Source organism: Macadamia integrifolia, unplaced genomic scaffold, assembly GCF_013358625.1.
Source record: "Macadamia integrifolia cultivar HAES 741 unplaced genomic scaffold, SCU_Mint_v3 scaffold1497, whole genome shotgun sequence".
Taxonomy (NCBI): domain Eukaryota; kingdom Viridiplantae; phylum Streptophyta; class Magnoliopsida; order Proteales; family Proteaceae; genus Macadamia; species Macadamia integrifolia.
The window spans coordinates 143,996-160,860 of record NW_024868232.1 but is presented as its reverse complement, the minus strand read 5'-3'; the positions used below and the strand labels follow the sequence as shown (position 1 = coordinate 160,860).

Here is a 16,865-nt window from a genome sequence, read left to right as displayed (position 1 = left end):
AAAAAAAAAAAAAACCAATTTCTTCAGATCTTCATATAATGTCTTTAATATATGGGAAGCTGTAAAGGTTCCTTTATGTGTAAAACTGCCCACTTGAGATTTCCCCTTGACAAATGGTCAAGAATCACGATACTCAAGTCAAGAGTCAATACTTATTGGAGAATGTCATAATTACTCTTTCCACAGTACGAATTCCAAAATGCCCTCCATACGCCAAGAGTCTCATACAAATTTAATAAAAGTAGCTGGTGAAGAGATTCTTGTTTTTTCATGAATGACGGAAAACTTGATCTTAATTGAAGGGAAATGCATGGATTGGTTTACTTTAGTATTGGACGAGTGTATTATGAATAATTGGATTAGAACGCTCTTGGGAACTGCTGCTTAACTAATATCAATGGGGATACGAAAGGACAGATAGGGGGCGTTCGGGAGTAGAAACTAGTAATAATGGATCTCACTTGGAAGTGGTGCATATATAACACATTCAGCTAGGTGGGTTGAGGTTTTGATTATATAAATAGAGTTCCACTCTTTAAACTTCAAAGGAAGGAACACTGGGAGAGGTTTTGAGAGAAGAACAATTAGGCCTCAATTAAGAGGCTTAAAATGGAGAAGCTTGAGCAGAATTGTGGGATGAAGTCACTTGGCAAATATGGAACTGACCTCACTAAATTGGCTGAAGAGGTATTATCCTCCATTCTTTAACTCTTGAATTCTCTCACAACTATGATAGTCTAATGATGGAATATAGCCTTTGTTTTATTGTTAGCCCTTCACAGTTGGCTTATCTTGTTAGAAATGGATTTTGAATTTGGCACCTTTTGTTCTAAGTGAATGTGGGAGAGCATGTGGTGTAACGGTTAAGTTGTATTATTTGCAACATGTTGGTAACAGGTTCGAAAATTGGAAATAGCCTCTCTTGTGAAACAGGGCTATGGCTGTGTACTTATTTGCCCCTCCTAGATCCTGAAGTAGTGGGAGCCTCGTGCACTAAGTGCCCTTGTTCTAATTGTAGTGTAGCTTGCCTATGAAGAGCCAGTCCTGTTTGCATGACTTACAGCCACATTTTAAGTAAACTACCTCATCAATCTGCATCAATAACTAACTTGCAATTTTGTTGAATTTTATGATGTTTCAGCAAAAGCTGGATCCCCTAATTGGTGGGCAGCAACAGATAGAGCTCATGACCTTAATTCTTTGCAGGCGGAGGAAAAATAACCCTTGCCTTATTGGAGAACCTGGATTTGGGAAGACAGCAATTGTTGAGGGATTTGCTCAGCATATTGTCAATGGTGATGTCCCAGAACCATTAAAGGGGCAAAAGGTAGAAGTAGAATCATTTCAAATTTAAGGATCACTACACTGTCAATGGAGATACTGTGTTGACGATGATGCCAACTACATTTCTGTTGATGTAATGTACTTCAGGTGATTTCCTTGGATATGGGACGCCTTGTGCCTGGTACAAAATTTCGAGGGAAGTTTGAGAAAAGGTTAACCAAGCTGATGGATGAAGTCAAACAGAGCAATGGTGAGGTACTACTTTTCATTGACGAGGTGCATATGTTAATGATAACAGGAGCTGCAAACATCTTGAAACCAGCCCTTGCTCGAGGAGACCTACAGGTATCGAGTTTCTCCTCATTATTTTCCTAATTATTGATTTATATATGAATCTTTATCATCCGAGGTTTACATCTTTGCATATGCAGTGCAGTGGTGCTACAACACAGGATGAATACAAGGAGTACATTCAGAAAGACCGAGCACTAGAAAGGCGATTTCAGCCAGTAAAGGTTCCTGAACCATCCATTAGTGAGGCAATACAGATTCTGAAGCAGATTTCTCCACGTTATGAGATTTTTCACAAGCTCAATTATACACATGAAGCTCTAGTCGCTGCTGTAGAGTTGTCAAAACAGCTTATCAGGTTTGTTAAATTCAAGTGTCTTGTTACCATACAAATACTTCTGTTGATTTTTTCAATCATCAAAGTTATTGTAAATGTTAATGTATTAACTATTGAGAAACATATGCCAAAAAAAAAAAACCATAGGTTTACTTTTTTCCTTTCATTTGTATCCGTTCCTTCATTCTCTGCAATGTGCTAGAAATATCATGTCTTTGGTTTCATTGCTTACTTACTATTCTTATGCGTTGTCTTGCTTTCATTTTTTACCACACTAAGAGTTGACACTTGAGTAATTTTTTATATTTTAGTGACCGGTATCTCCCTGACAAAGCCATTGACTTGATAGATGAAGCTGGTGCTTTTGTTCGAATTTGTCAACGTCAGGTAGGGTTCCCCACCCTATCCAAATTTAATTAAAAAAAAAAAAGGCAATTCATTTCCATATTCACTACTCAACCTATAGAACTGAATGTGATATGTTTTTCTTTGTGATAGCTTCCTGAGGAAACCAATGAGCTTTACAAAGATCTTCGAAAGATCACAGAGGAAAAAACTGAGGCAATCCGTAGCCAAAACTATTCAAAGGTACTAATGCATTGGTGTGATCAAATCTGTGTGATATACTTTCAGTTCACATTCTTTAGCTTACATTGCACAGATCATGACAGGTACAAAGCTTAAAAGTTCATGAAAAAAAGATCAAACTAAAGATCTCAGAGATCAAGGACAAAACTGGAAAGGGAATCAATGCAAACGGTTCTAACCTGGTAGTTACGGAAGTCGACATACAGCATATTGTTTCTTCTTGGACTGGAATACCTGTCAAGAAGGTTTCCACCAGTGAATCCAGATACCTTCTCAAGATGGAGGAGTCTATTTGCAAACATGTCATCGGTCAAGAAGCTGCCATGAAGGCCATTTGTCGGGCTATCCGTCGTGCCCGCGTTGGCATTAGGGATCCTGCCCGACCAATTGTCAGCCTCCTATTTGCTGGTTCAACTGGTGTAGGAAAAACACAATTGGTAAAAGTGTTGGCGACTGAGTACTTTGGTTCCAAGGAAGCCATGGTCAGGTTTGACATGAGTGAATTCATGGAGATGCACTCGGTATCAAAGCTAATTGGTGCGCCCCCAGGCTATGTTGGCTACCAAGAGGGTGGAAAACTTACTGAGACTGTTCATCGCCGTCCTTTTACTGTTGTCCTATTTGATGAAATAGAGAAGGCGCATCGTGATGTGTTCAATATCATGCTTCAAATCTTGGAAGATGGCAGGCTTACAGATAGCAAGGGGAAAACAGTTGATTTCTGTAATACAGTTATCATAATGACATCTAATATTGGGACTTCTGCTGTTGTAAACGGTGAGCAGCAAATCAGTACAAGCCAGGTAAATGCCAAAGTTGTGGAGGAACTTAAAAAATGTTTCAGGTTGGAGTTTTTAAACAGGTTGGATGATGTTATCGTATTTTAACGGTTGACAAAGGAAGTGGTGAGGAAGATTGCAGAAATAATGCTTAACGAGGTGATTGCAAGGCTTAAGAAGAAGGTTATTTATCTCAAGGTGACAGACACCTTCATTGACCAGGTGATTGAGGAGGGTTATAGTCAGACATATGGAGCTAGGACACTGAGAAGGGCCATAGTGAGGCTTCTGGAAGACACCTTAGCTGACAAGATACTGGCAGAGGAGATCAAAGAAGGAGATTCAGTAACTGTTGACATTGATAGTGATGGTGAAGTAACTGTGCACAAGGATACCCGAGTTCCCATTCTTCTTCAGAATACAAACCAATGGATTTGCAAAAATTGTTTTGTACAAAATGCATTGCATATCCAAAAATTCTTATGGCAGCTCCAAAGTCCCAACAAAATTATGTAATTATTGAGACAAGTTTTACTTATTTGTAGGGATAGTTTAATTTTGCTAGGTGGGTTTGGTACTGAAACTATAAATTACTGAAGGAGAAATATTGACCAGGCGAGTCATGGTAAAATATTTCTTTATTAATTTTTTAATGCATAAGAAACATATGACATGTAAACCATACTGAGAGAGATGCTGGAGAAGAGGTGGTTGGAGCTGAAACTTCAATGGGATTATTTGTTGTTGTTTTGCTAGAACTGCATTGGTGTAGCTGTTGGTATACTCATGAAATAGACGTTGCATTCTCATGTGATCACCCCTTTTACTCATTATTAAGCATGTGGTGTTAATAAGATGCAATATATTGGGAAGTAAACTGCCAACTATGGTGGTGAATCACAGGGTTCAAAAGCTCTCATTATCCCTTTAATCAAGCAACAAATAGGACAGGTCCTTATCATCAATATGTGAAAATCCTTGAACTTCCATCCAAGCTCAAGCCTTCAACTTAAGTAAGGACCAGCAGCAAACAATGCATTGAACAGACTAAGTGCCATAGCCAAGAAGATATAAGTTAGTAGCCTGTTCGAGTATAGAGTTCTATCACCACATCTGTTGCCAAATTTTGGGAAGACGAGAAAACCGATTCTTTGCTAATTTATTGTACCTGGTGGGTACCCAAAGAATAATGAACAAAATCAGATTATGGTAGCCATCCAAACCATCACGTCTGTATTTTCTGTCAAGTCCATTCTCATCCTTGCTTGTCATTGTGATTTAGTAGCTGAGATCTGAAATTTGTTCTGCCAACGGATGCCAATGCCACTTTAAAGAAAGAGGCAAAATAGAAGAAAAAAAATGTAATCACCAGTAATCTCTGCATGAACAGAAGCCATCTCTGAAAGAATGAAACCGACTTCGGTCCCTCACGACAATTTCCCGTCTGTACACCTTTGATATTAACTTCATCACAATATGGCAGTCCTTGCATACCCTCAAATTCTTCACGATTCTGATGATGCTTTCCTGACAGAGTCTTGAAATCCCAAATGCAACCGCAAGTTTCTCACTGTGCCTAGAAACTGCATCTTCTTTTTCTTCATCTTCTATATCGTGCAAAACACTCCCAACCTCCGGGATGTAACCTCCTTCAACCTTAAGTCTCAGCATTATCTCCCCAAGCTTCTCATATGCCTCTTTTGCAACCTCACTTAGTCCTTCACCCACCACGAAACTGTACATGACCTTGTCAACCTCAATCATGCTCCAACCTGGCGCCTTCTTAATCTTACGATCAGCCATTGACCTTCTTACCATGATGACATCCTTCCATTTCCCGGCAACAGCATAAATGTTTGACAAAAGAACATGATCGCCAGAATTGTCAGGTTCAAGTTCAGAAAGTCTTTCCTTCACTTTCTCTGCCAATCTGACATTCCCATGGATACTACATGCCCCAAGAAGNGTACAACCGGCGGGCCCCTACCCGCCGGTCTCAAACCGGTGGGTATAACCGGTGGGTAGACAGCCCACCTGTCTGACCCACCTGTGTGGCCCCGAAGGTGATCCTTATGTCCGATCGAACCCAAATCGGACGTGTGACCTTCTTTTGACGTTCTAAACACGATTTTGACATCGGATTTCATTAATTTCGATTCTAAAATGGTGAAGTACTAACCCCTCTCAATTATGTTAGGTTCACCAAATCCTACCCGATTCGCTCCGGATCTCACCCGTACCGAACGGGAATCCTTGTACGCAACAAGTAAGTGGAGAGAGGACGTTTGGCCTTGTTTCAAGGCATTTGTTTGGCATTCATATAACTATATCTAATCTAGTCATGTCATCATGAATATGCTATATAGATTAGTCATTCCACACCTTGATGTGCATATACACTATGTTTACTTTTCAAATGCGAATTGAATGAGATGTTTATATGTTGAATGTGGACATCATGATGCATAATGCATTGATAGACTAGATGCCGTTGGTCGGCTTGGAAACGAATGCATTGGTGGCCCCTGGTATGGGACACGGAGGCACTATGCAGTCGTACTATTGTCATATAGGAGCATGCGGTATTAGGATTCTCACCATCCCGTGCTACGACCCTTCCCAACAGGGGTTAAGGTGTTGGGTTGCCATTTGGGGGGAAGCAGGGGTCGCGGTTGTCGGACACTGTGGCGGTTAGGCATTACGCCCGGCGAGTCATGTAGGACAGTCGGCAACCCCGGTGGTACATTCAAGAGGGCCAATCGTACTGCTTTTAAATTGCTGGAGTCAGCACCTTTATTTCAGTTATTTACATTTCTGTTGAGAGCCGGTGGACGGCATTGTCTTTACTTTTCCGAGTACTCACGGTGGGCCTTCTCCAACAGCCCCATCGGCGTATCGCGGGAGGGAGTTCGCGGCTCGTACCTGGAGTATACGCGCACTGTGGTTGTAGTAGCACTTAAACCAAAGACTTAGTAATGTTGCTTAGGTGGATGTGACTTAAAATGTATAGCATGGCATGTAGTGCATATGATGTGTTGTGATGTGTGGACTGTTGTGTGTGGTCCACCTCTCTACTTACTGGGCTAGTGAGCTCATTCCACGTGTACACCCCCTTTTTTAGATGATTTTGCAGGTCATACATCTGAGGAGCATGGGGTGGGTCCCACAGTCGAGTTTCCTGAAGAGGACTGGTGGACCCCTGAGGAGTTTGAGCACGGCGTAGACTGCTCGTGTGAGAGCTGTGCTGCGGGACAGCAGTTCTGTGGCCGAGCTGAGCTCCACCCTGGAGGCCGTGCTGAGCTCCACTTCCGAGGCCGAGCTGAGCTCTTCTATATGATGCCGAGCTGGGCACCACCCCTGATGCCGAGCTGAGCTTCAGTCTTGAAACCGAGCGGAGCTATGTACTCTGATGGTTTTTGATGATTTCCTGTATATACTTGATATTTGAATTTTATTCTTTTTGTGTATATATCATGCCTTCGGGCCCAAATGTATATATTATTGTATCACAATTCGGGTATTAAGTATATGGGATTTATTCACAGGTAAAACTTAGTCTTCCGCTGATCTGATGAGCTTATGTTAGTGTGTGTATGCTGTGGTGGAATACAATATCTGATGATCCTGGCAGGTTTGGGTTAACCGGTGTTAACTCGGTCACCGCTCCGGTTCAGTGTGAACGGGGTGTGACAGTTATCATAATGACATCTAATATTGGGAGTTCTGCTGTTGTAAACGGTGAGCAGCAAATCAGTACAAGCCAGGTAAATGCCAAAGTTGTGGAGGAACTTAAAAAATGTTTCAGGTTGGAGTTTTTAAACAGGTTGGATGATGTTATCGTATTTCAACGGTTGACAGAGGAAGTGGTGAGGAAGATTGCAGAAATAATGCTTAACGAGGTGATTGCAAGGCTTAAGAAGAAGGGTATTTATCTCAAGGTGACAGACACCTTCATTGACCAGGTGATTGAGGAGGGTTATAGTCAGACATATGGAGCTAGGACACTGAGAAGGGCCATAGTGAGGCTTCTGGAAGACACCTTAGCTGACAAGATACTGGCAGAGGAGATCAAAGAAGGAGATTCAGTAACTGTTGACATTGATAGTGATGGTGAAGTAACTGTGCACAAGGATACCTGAGTTCCCATTCTTCTTCAGAATACAAACCGATGGATTTGCAAAAATTGTTTTGTAGAAAATGCATTGCATATCCAAAAATTCTTATGGCAGCTCCAAAGTCCCAACAAAATTATGTAATTATTGAGACAAGTTTTACTTATTTGTAGGGATAGTTTAATTTTGCTAGGTAGGTTTGGTACTGAAACTATAAATTACTGAAGGAGAAATATTGACCAGGCGAGTCAAGGTAAAAAATTTCTTTATTAATTTTTTAATGCATTAGAAACATATGACATGTAAACCATACTGAGAGAGATACTGGAGAAGAGGTGGCTGAAGCTGAAACTTCAATGGGATTATTTGTTGTCGTTTTGCTAGAACTGCATTGGTGTAGCTGTTGGTATACTCATGAAATAGACGTTGCATTCTCATGTGATCACCCCTTTACTCATTATTAAGCATGTGGTGTTAATAAGATGCAATATATTGGGAAGCAAACTGCCAACTATGGTGGTGAATCACGGGGTTCAAAAGCTCTCATTATCCCTTTAATCAAGGAACAAATAGGACAGGTCCTTATCATCAATATGTGAAAATCCTTGAACTGCCATCCAAGCTCAAGCCTTCAACTTAAGTAAGGACCAGCAGCAAACAATGCATTGAACAGACTGAGTGCCATAGCCAAGAAGATATAAGTTAGTAGCCTGTTTGAGTATAGAGTTCTATCACCACATCTGTTGCCAAATTTTGGGAAGACGAGAAAACCGATTCTTTGCTAATTTATTGTACCTGGTGGGTACCCAAAGAATAATGAACAAAATCAGATTATGGTAGCCATCCAAACCATGACGTCTGTATTTTCTGTCAAGTCCATTCTCATCCTTGCTTGTCATTGTGATTTAGTAGCTGAGATCTGAAATTTGTTCTGCCAACGGATGCCAATGCCACTTTAAAGAAAGAGGCAAAATAGAAGAAAAAAAATGTAATCACCAGTAATCTCTGCATGAACAGGAGCCATCTCTGAAAGAATGAAACCGACTTCGGTCCCTCACGACAATTTCCCGTCTGTACACCTTTGATATTAACTTCATCACAATATGGCAGTCCTTGCATACCCTCAAATTCTTCACGATTCTGATGATGCTTTCCTGACAGAGTCTTGAAATCCCAAATGCAACCGCAAGTTTCTCACTGTGCCTAGAAACTGCATCTTCTTTTTCTTCATCTTCTATATCATGCAAAACACTCCCAACCTCCGGGATGTAACCTCCTTCAACCTTGAGTCTCAGCATTATCTCCCCAAGCTTCTCATATGCCTCTTTTGCAACCTCACTTAGTCCTTCACCCACCACGAAACTGTACATGACCTTGTCAACCTCAATCATGCTCCAACCAGGTGCCTTCTTAATCTTACGATCAGCCATTGACCTTCTTACCGTGATGACATCCTTCCATTTCCCGGCAACAGCATAAATGTTTGACAAAAGAACATGATCGCCAGAATTGTCAGGTTCAAGTTCAGAAAGTCTTTCCTTCACTTTCTCTGCCAATCTGACATTCCCATGGATACTACATGCCCCAAGAAGGGTTCGCCAAATAATGGCTGTTGCCTCAATTGGCATTCCATTTATGAATTTGTAGGCCTCATGAAGAAGACCAGCCCGCCCATAAAGATCGACCATGCAGCCATAATGTTCTATGGATGGTTCTATCCCATATGTCTCCTCCATTTTGTTGAAATACCTACATCCTTGTTCAATTAATCCAGCATGGCTGCAAGCGTACAAGATTGAAATGAAAGTAATTCCATCAGGCCTGATTCCAGAATCCTCCATTTTGTGGAAGAGTTCTATTGCTTCCTCACCATAACCATGCATTGCAAACCCTGCGATCATTGAAGTCCATGAAACGATACTCTTTTCAATCATCTGATCAAATATCAAACGAGCCATTTTCACATTCCCACATTTCGCATATGTATCTAAGAGTGCATTACTCACTGAAACAATCCAATTATAGCCTACCTTCTCTATGTAGCTATGCAAGATCTTCCCAAACTCAAAAGCACCAGCCTGTGCACATGCAGAGAGGACCCCAGTCAGGCTCACCTCATTGGGTCTCATCCCCAATCGCTGCAGCTCTCTGAAATACCTAAAAGGCTCATCTAAGCAACCATTATGAGAAAACCCAATAATCATGGTACTCCAAGAGACCGAATCTTTCACAGGCATGTCGGAAAATGTACTTCTTGCGAGCTCCAGCTCACCCGATTTCATGTAACCAGCAAGCATGATATTCCATGACATCAAATTCTTGAACGGAATCTGCTTAAAGGTAATCTCTGCACCCTTTATGTCTGAGCACCTAAAACAAGCAGTAACAATCGCATTCCAAGCAACAATATTTGGTTGATGCAATTCATCGAACGCCTTCCTTGCTGATACAATGCACCCACATTCTGCATACATACTGATAAGGGTCGTTCGAACGAAGATGTGAGTATCGAGTCCATGTATTAAAGACTGACAATGGAGTTGAACTCCAGCAGCAAGCGACTTGTAATTAGCAGTGGCTTTAAGAATGAAAGCGAAGGTGAAGCTATCGGGTGTTGGCATCGTTCTCCTACACATATCGATGTATGTAAGGAGGGAATTCTGAGGGGTCTCGGATTCAGAGAGTCCTCTAATAAAGGTGTTGTACATGAAAACATCTGGCGAGGGGATGTGAAAGAGAAGACGACGAGCGTAATCGAGAGCATTGGCGATGGAGACAGAAGAGAGGAGGAGAAGCTTCCCAGAGATTAAAGGGTCTCTTTCTAGTCCAGTTTTAGAAGCAAAGGCGTGAATTTGCTTAAGGCCGTTCAGGGTTCTGCAATCTCTCAATAAGGCTAGACAGAGCTGTTCGCTCATAGCTTCTGCTTGTTCCTTCTCAACCGTTTTAACTACCTCTGAAATGGGTGAATCTGTTCGCTCGCTCTAGATAAAACGGCCGGACCATCGACCGTTCGTTCATTAGACCAGAAACGGTCCGACCACCGGTTGAGTTTGAACACTTCTAATTTAAGCCGACCCAGGGTCCACTGCTTTCAACTCTGTAACGCCGTTAGGCCTAAGAATTTCTCGCGCTCGCCCCTCTGGCCCCTCTAGTCCCTCTCGCCGTCTCTTCAACCAGAGCTTATGGGAACGGACGAAGCCAGCACCGCCCATTATCCAGAAAACGAGGCGCCGGCGCCTAAAAACGTGGAGGCATTGCTTGAGGTATAGTTACTGGCAATTTGTTGTGAGATTACACTAGCGTGTACTTATCGTTCAAATCGCGGGTGAGAGTGAGCTACAGAGTTGCCTGAATCTGCCGCGATTGCAAATTTTGCAAAAAATTTTTTGGATTTCTAAATCTTTAGTCACTGAAGCCCGTTTTGGCTTATGCTTTCGTCCTTCTTTAAGTTATCGCTCGTGAGGAATATTTACATACAGTTGGTGTGGATATCGGAATTTTTACTAGTTTGATCCGGTTTACTGGTGAATAGCTGCTACTTCTTGTGCTAATATCCTTCATTTGGTTTTTTTTTTTGGGGGGTGGGGTGGGGGTGGTAGTTATCTTATCGCTTGGTATATCGTCTGACTAATATGATGAAATTCTCCGGTTTGTCAAATAGCCACCCAAGTAAATGTGAAGACATTTAATTCAGGAAAAATTATTTGTCAAAACCTCTTATCGCCTCTGGAGCTCTCACAGAATGGCCGAAGGTCATCTCAGAGAGAGCTCCAGGGGGACCATGATACAGTAGCTGAACTAACCTCCAATATCAGTGATGGAGTAGCCTTAGGGAGAAGAGGGAAAATCGTACAAGAGGGGGAAGGGGATCCACACCACGCACAAATTCACTAATTCTAAACTTAAATTCACTCTAAAACTCAAACGTTGAGTTTATGCAGGTATTTTAAAAGAAAATAATGAAACTCCTACTTAGACTAACACTAAAACTGACTCCTTCATACGTATCCTACCCAACAAATTTGAGAAAAAAATAAAAGACTTAATATTAAACTAAACTACTTCCAACCCTTGTTGGACCAAAAACCTGGGTTGGACCGGTTCATCTTGGCCCTTGGCTTCCATAGCCGGTCATGCTGGTCCAACCAAGTAAATGCAAGTGTATCTACATCAGCTCTCCCCTTCTGAAAAGAACTTGACTTCGTCGAGTTTGGATGAGGTCCAAGAATGCCGTCAGAGTCGATGCGCTTGATGAGAAAAGTACCAACTGTCTTCTTGAGCTTGAGAGTGGAAAGATCTTTGCTGGTAAGAACTGCATCTCAAGGCCACCATGCTGAAAAGTGTATGTATTCTCATATCCACAGTGCTTGGCTTTCTTGTCGAACAACTATGGGCGCCCCAAAAATATGTGACAGACTTTCAGAGGGAGAACATCACACTGAACTTGATAAATCAGTCCACCAATGGAATACGTGCGCAAACACCTTTTATGAAATTTTCAAATCATTGTTGTTCACCCACCCAACCTTGTAGGGGTTCGGATGAGGCTCAGTTTTTAGACCCAACTTACGAATAACATCTTCAGCAACAACGTTGGTGCAACTGTCGGGGTCAATCACCATATTACATAAACTGTCATTGCATCGCACCCTGGTTTGAAAGATACTGTTACGGCGCCAATCGTCCTCCTCAGGAATCTTCTGTGTATTCAAAAGAGGACGGATCACATAGAACGGTTGAGGCTCACCATCACTGTCACCATCATTGATCTTGTTAAACTTTAGGGAGTTTCACATACCAATTTGAAGACCCGGCTTGACAGTAGAAGCAGCACAGGAGGTGCTTTCTTTGCGTTCCCGTCAAAGTTTCCTTCACCACTACGTTTCCACGTTCCAAACTGCGAACCCTTGATGGAGGTTCCAGGAATGGGATACAAGAACAAATCTCAAGCTATTTCCAAGAGGGGGAAGATTCAAAGAGGGGAGAGCCTTAGAGAGAGCAATAATCATACACTCACTTAACCTCCCATCACTTCTCATCTACCTAACTTATAGAGTCCCAGTTGGACTCCAATAAGGTAGAGAATAGGTGGGACGGTTAAGAGAATCTCTCTCTCTTCTCACGTTCCCTCAAGCAGCCCACTTAGGCACTAAGTGGGTGGGTCCCACCCCCACAACGGATATGTGGGTGGACCCCACCCATGACTTTTAACATCTCCCACTCACCGTAAGTGGCGCATCTCTCTTAACTATCAAAACCTTTTATGCAGAAATGGAATGTGCGACCTAAGAGATATATCTAGGGTAGGAGTGCTATATCAAATCTCCATCTGACTAATATAGCACATCATTCGGAATAATCTCATAATACCCTAAACAGTTCAACTATATCAGATTCTACACTCTCGATCTCTCTTGATGAGCAGTGTGAACCAACTTTATGCGAAGCACTAATAATTTTGTCTAACCGAAATTTGACAAGTCGCCCGGGTAATGAGTCATAACACAATAAGGTATAGAAAGAAAAGTTTTTCCATAGTCCTCATACCATTTAGATTATCCCCAATTGCTTTCCCAGTCTTGCCCTGCGAGACCGCATCATCCTTGATCCTTATGAACAAGCTAAAGTAGCAACATTGGGTGTCCTCTTCATGACATAGTCTAAGGTAAAGGGTACTGGTTGATGGTTCACACAGTGACGAAGCAGGGATTCATTCGGTCACTCGCATTATCGGTCGGCATTAGCACATGCAACTAATGCATGCTATGGCGTAACTCTCACTGGCATGGGCATGTCACTAAAAATATAAAACGCCATACGAATCTTGGTTCAGTCGCTTTTCAAAGCACCTAACATGATTCTTTTAGCACTAGTTACTCTTGCAGCCAACTGTCTAAAAGATTCACATTCGGCTTTAACTCAGGCTACATGGAATTGTGATGGTTCCACGTTCGACTAGGAAGCATAGTTTTTAAGGCGCTGGTGCGACTAAGGCGTTTGAGGGCTTGTCGGAGCGCCTTAGCAATAAGGCGGGCATAAAGCGTCGCCTTATTGACTAAAGCGTTCTTGTGTACTTTTTTTTATAAAACCAATCTATTTGACTCAAATACTAGTTAAATCCTATTACTCATATGCTAAATAAATATTAAATGTTTATATTCATACCAATGTAAGATATTCATCAAGAAAACAAATCAATAAAGTGAATAAACTAAGTTCATCATCAATTCATCATCAATCATCAATCATCAATATTCAATCATGAATCATCAATATTCAATCATCAATCATCTTAACATATTAACATATAATATAAATACATAATTATGAAACAAAATTATAAATATAAAGAAAAGAAGACATAAAATATACAAGTATTTATTATACTTACCTCTATGATGCCATAATGAGTGCCTAAGCCCTAAGGTCATCCACTATATTTCTACTCCTATCAAAGAAGTAATTAAGAACTTAGAATTAAAATACATCGAAAGTAAAAATCGAGATGCCAAATTAAATGGATGAGAAGTGACTAACCTAGGGATTCTTAATCATTCTAAAAAACTTTAAACTTCAATGAAGCTAAAACATAAAATAAACTAAAATGCTAAGAATTTAGTAAACAAAGAAAGTCAAATACTTAAAAGTTCAAGGACTCAAAAAACTTTAAAGTTTAAAGACTCAAAATACGTCAAAGTTCTAAAACTCAAAGACTTTCAATCCAAATCAGTAATTAAATTAAAATCTTCTTCATCTGCATTCTGTTGCTGGCTTGCATCATTTGGAGCTATGCCATAATCATCCTCAATGTTTTCATCATCACGAATATCCTCTTCACTCATCTCATCCACTTCTTCATCTGATAAATCCTCAAGCTCAACCCTCCTACCACGCCGGGTATAGCAAAGATTGGTTCCACTGGTAGATGCTGGAGCCCTCCTTGGTCTATTATGGCCTTGGTATGATAAAGATGCTCCAAGTGCTCTATCAACATCTCTCCAAGTGATATCATTCTCAGAATGCACTAATTCATCCTCTGATTCACCAATCATCCACTCACTACTCCAATTAAGATCATCGAGCAACAATGGATTGTAGTTTCGACATTGTTCTTTTCTTTCTTGGAACCTTGCTTGAAGTCGGCGATTATATTGAATGTAGACAAGATCATTTAACCGCTGATGCTCTAACCTATTCCTCTTCTTGGTGTGAATCTGAAAAACATTAATAATATGAAGTTATCTACTTATCTTCAATAAAACCATATTAAGTGAAGTACATGTACTATTGTAATCAAAACTCAATAGTCAATACTCACAAATTCAAATGTGCTCCAATTGCGCTCACAACCAGAAGATGAGCAACAAAGACCAAGTATGCGCAATGCAAGCTTTGAAAGGTTAGGAGCAGTACTTCTATGTCGAGACCACCAAGAGACTATAAATATATAATATAAAAAAATAGGTTAAGTAAAAAATCAACATACAAAGTTCTAAACTAATTAGAACTTTAAAAGGAAATATACTTACTAGGATTCAACTTGTCCCTTTGTCTAATCGCCATGTCCTTTGCAAAACTTCCTTGAACAGTGGTATACTTGTCAACCTGGACAATGATCTTATCTTGCAAGGTCTCATCAGGCACCAACCTTACAAGAACATCATTGAAGGCATCACTTGCTTTTTGAGCTAAGTCCAACTCATTATCAGGATTATCTGCTATTGCCTTAAAGAACTTGTTTGGATTGAGGAAAAAGGCAGTTAAATATATTGACCCATTCATCATAGTCTCACAACGGTGATTAACAATCGCTATGATTTTCTTCCATTTCCTTTCATCATCTCCAAAATTTTTTTTGATGTTTTTCTTTGCCACTTGTATTGCCATATATACTTCAGGCATAGCAGGCAACTCATCACCATCTACAATCCTCAAGAGTTGAAGAAGAGGCTGTGATGCTCTTATACAATCCATCACACCATTCCAAAATGTTGTAGCAAACACAGTCTCAGAAGCATTCTTCCCTGCCTCTGTAGATGCAAGCTTAGAACGGGACCATTCATCATCAACAAATAATTTTTTCAGAGATTCTCTGTGCTTGTATAAGCTCTGGAGTGTTAAAAAGGAAGAGGCAAATCTAGTCACTCTAGCCCTCACTAAGTCTCCTCCTGTTTTTTGCCTCATGGCTTCAAGAAGACGAGTGTGCCTGTAGATGAATGCAGTCAATTTCCTGCCCTTTGATATAACAGACATGTAAGAGCGTAATTTGCCTACTTCCTCCATCATAAGGTCTATGCAATGAGCTACACATGGACTCCAAAATAACCTCTTCCTTTTCTCCATTAGTAGTCGACCCGCTGCAACATAGTTGGCAGCATTATCAGAGACTACTTGAACCACATTATCTTCACCAATCTCTTCAACCTTGCTATCAAGTAGCTTAAATAACATTTCAGCTGTTTGTGATTGGCTAGATGCATCCACAGACTCCAAAAAAAAAGTCCCCTCCGGACAATTGACAAGAAAATTAATTAGGTGCCTTCCTCTCTTGTCTGTCCACCCATCTGACTTGAGTGTGCACCCATGTTTCCTCCAATATCCTTGACACTTCACCTTTAACTCATCAATTTTATCCTTTTCAGACTTCAATAGAGGCCCCCTATAGTCATGAATTGAAGGGGGCTTGAAACCTGGTCCATATTGACCAATTGCCTCTACCAATTCCTCAAAACTCCTCAACTTTAAAGCATTAAATGGAACACCACTCTCATAAGCCCACCTTGCAAAATAAGAACGAAGTTTATCTCTTTCTTCTTCTCCTCTTACTCGGTTCTCCATTGTTGTTTGATATGAACCTTTATCCCTCCTTTCTGCAACCACTTCTTCAGGAGTCCTCCTCACATGCTTATCCATGGGACCCCTTACTTGTTGTTTGGATTGTGTTTGAATGATAGCTTTATTTCTTCTTGAAGTTGTCCCAGAGCTAGGGATAGGAAATGAGACCCCCAAATCAGACACTATATTATGTTGTGAACGGGTTACTTCTGTAGGTCCATCACTAACATCCAAATCATCCAAACAATCAAAGTTCCTCTTCCTCTGGTTCTTCAATATTGCATCTCTCATCTCTTTAGCAATTGCTTCAGTTGTTTTCACACACTTGGCTACATCTCCATAGCCACCAATAAGATGTTGCTTCAACCGTTTTATTCCTCTGACATCCTTCCCACAAAGGGTACATTTAATCCAATTTCTGTCAGATACGTCAGGCCAATACCCATATTTCCATCCAGGATCATTTGACTTAGCTCTCCTTTTCGGATCCTTGCTTGGATCAATCGTTGATTGTGCAGTAGCAGCAGTACTTGTATTTTCACCCCCACTGCTACCACCAATTGTTTTCATAGATAAGTGGAACCTGAACCTACACTTATCAACCAACCAATCATCTTTGTCACCATAGGAAGAAAAAAA

The 16,865-nt window shown here is 40.9% G+C and overlaps 2 protein-coding genes across 5 annotated transcripts in view; one reads left to right on the top strand and one right to left on the bottom strand.

The window, feature by feature from the left end:
* Positions 1–7,828, top strand: part of LOC122063967 (ATP-dependent Clp protease ATP-binding subunit ClpA homolog CD4A, chloroplastic-like) — a 20,449-nt gene extending 12,621 nt beyond the window's left edge. For 2 of the 4 annotated variants that reach the window (XM_042627665.1, XM_042627664.1), the window contains exons 3-10: positions 1,207–1,327; positions 1,432–1,629; positions 1,716–1,933; positions 2,224–2,299; positions 2,411–2,500; positions 2,584–3,245; positions 6,986–7,241; positions 7,276–7,828. In XM_042627665.1, the coding sequence (XP_042483599.1) occupies positions 1,447–1,629; positions 1,716–1,933; positions 2,224–2,299; positions 2,411–2,500; positions 2,584–3,245; positions 6,986–7,241; positions 7,276–7,287 (1,497 nt within the window). In that variant the 5' untranslated portion in view covers positions 1,207–1,327; positions 1,432–1,446 and the 3' untranslated portion in view covers positions 7,288–7,828. Of the gene's footprint in view, positions 1–1,141; positions 1,328–1,431; positions 1,630–1,715; positions 1,934–2,223; positions 2,300–2,410; positions 2,501–2,583; positions 3,502–3,535; positions 4,092–6,985; positions 7,242–7,275 lie in introns of those variants that run through there. The other 2 variants (XM_042627663.1, XR_006135529.1) reach the window with 2 other exon arrangements.
* Positions 7,829–7,905: 77 nt separating this feature from the next.
* Positions 7,906–10,638, bottom strand: LOC122063966 (pentatricopeptide repeat-containing protein At1g74630). Its single transcript, XM_042627662.1, has one exon. It carries the CDS (start codon positions 10,304–10,306, stop codon positions 8,384–8,386), a length of 1,923 nt encoding a protein of 640 aa, XP_042483596.1. The 5' UTR covers positions 10,307–10,638; the 3' UTR covers positions 7,906–8,383.
* Positions 10,639–16,865: the final 6,227 nt, after the last annotated feature.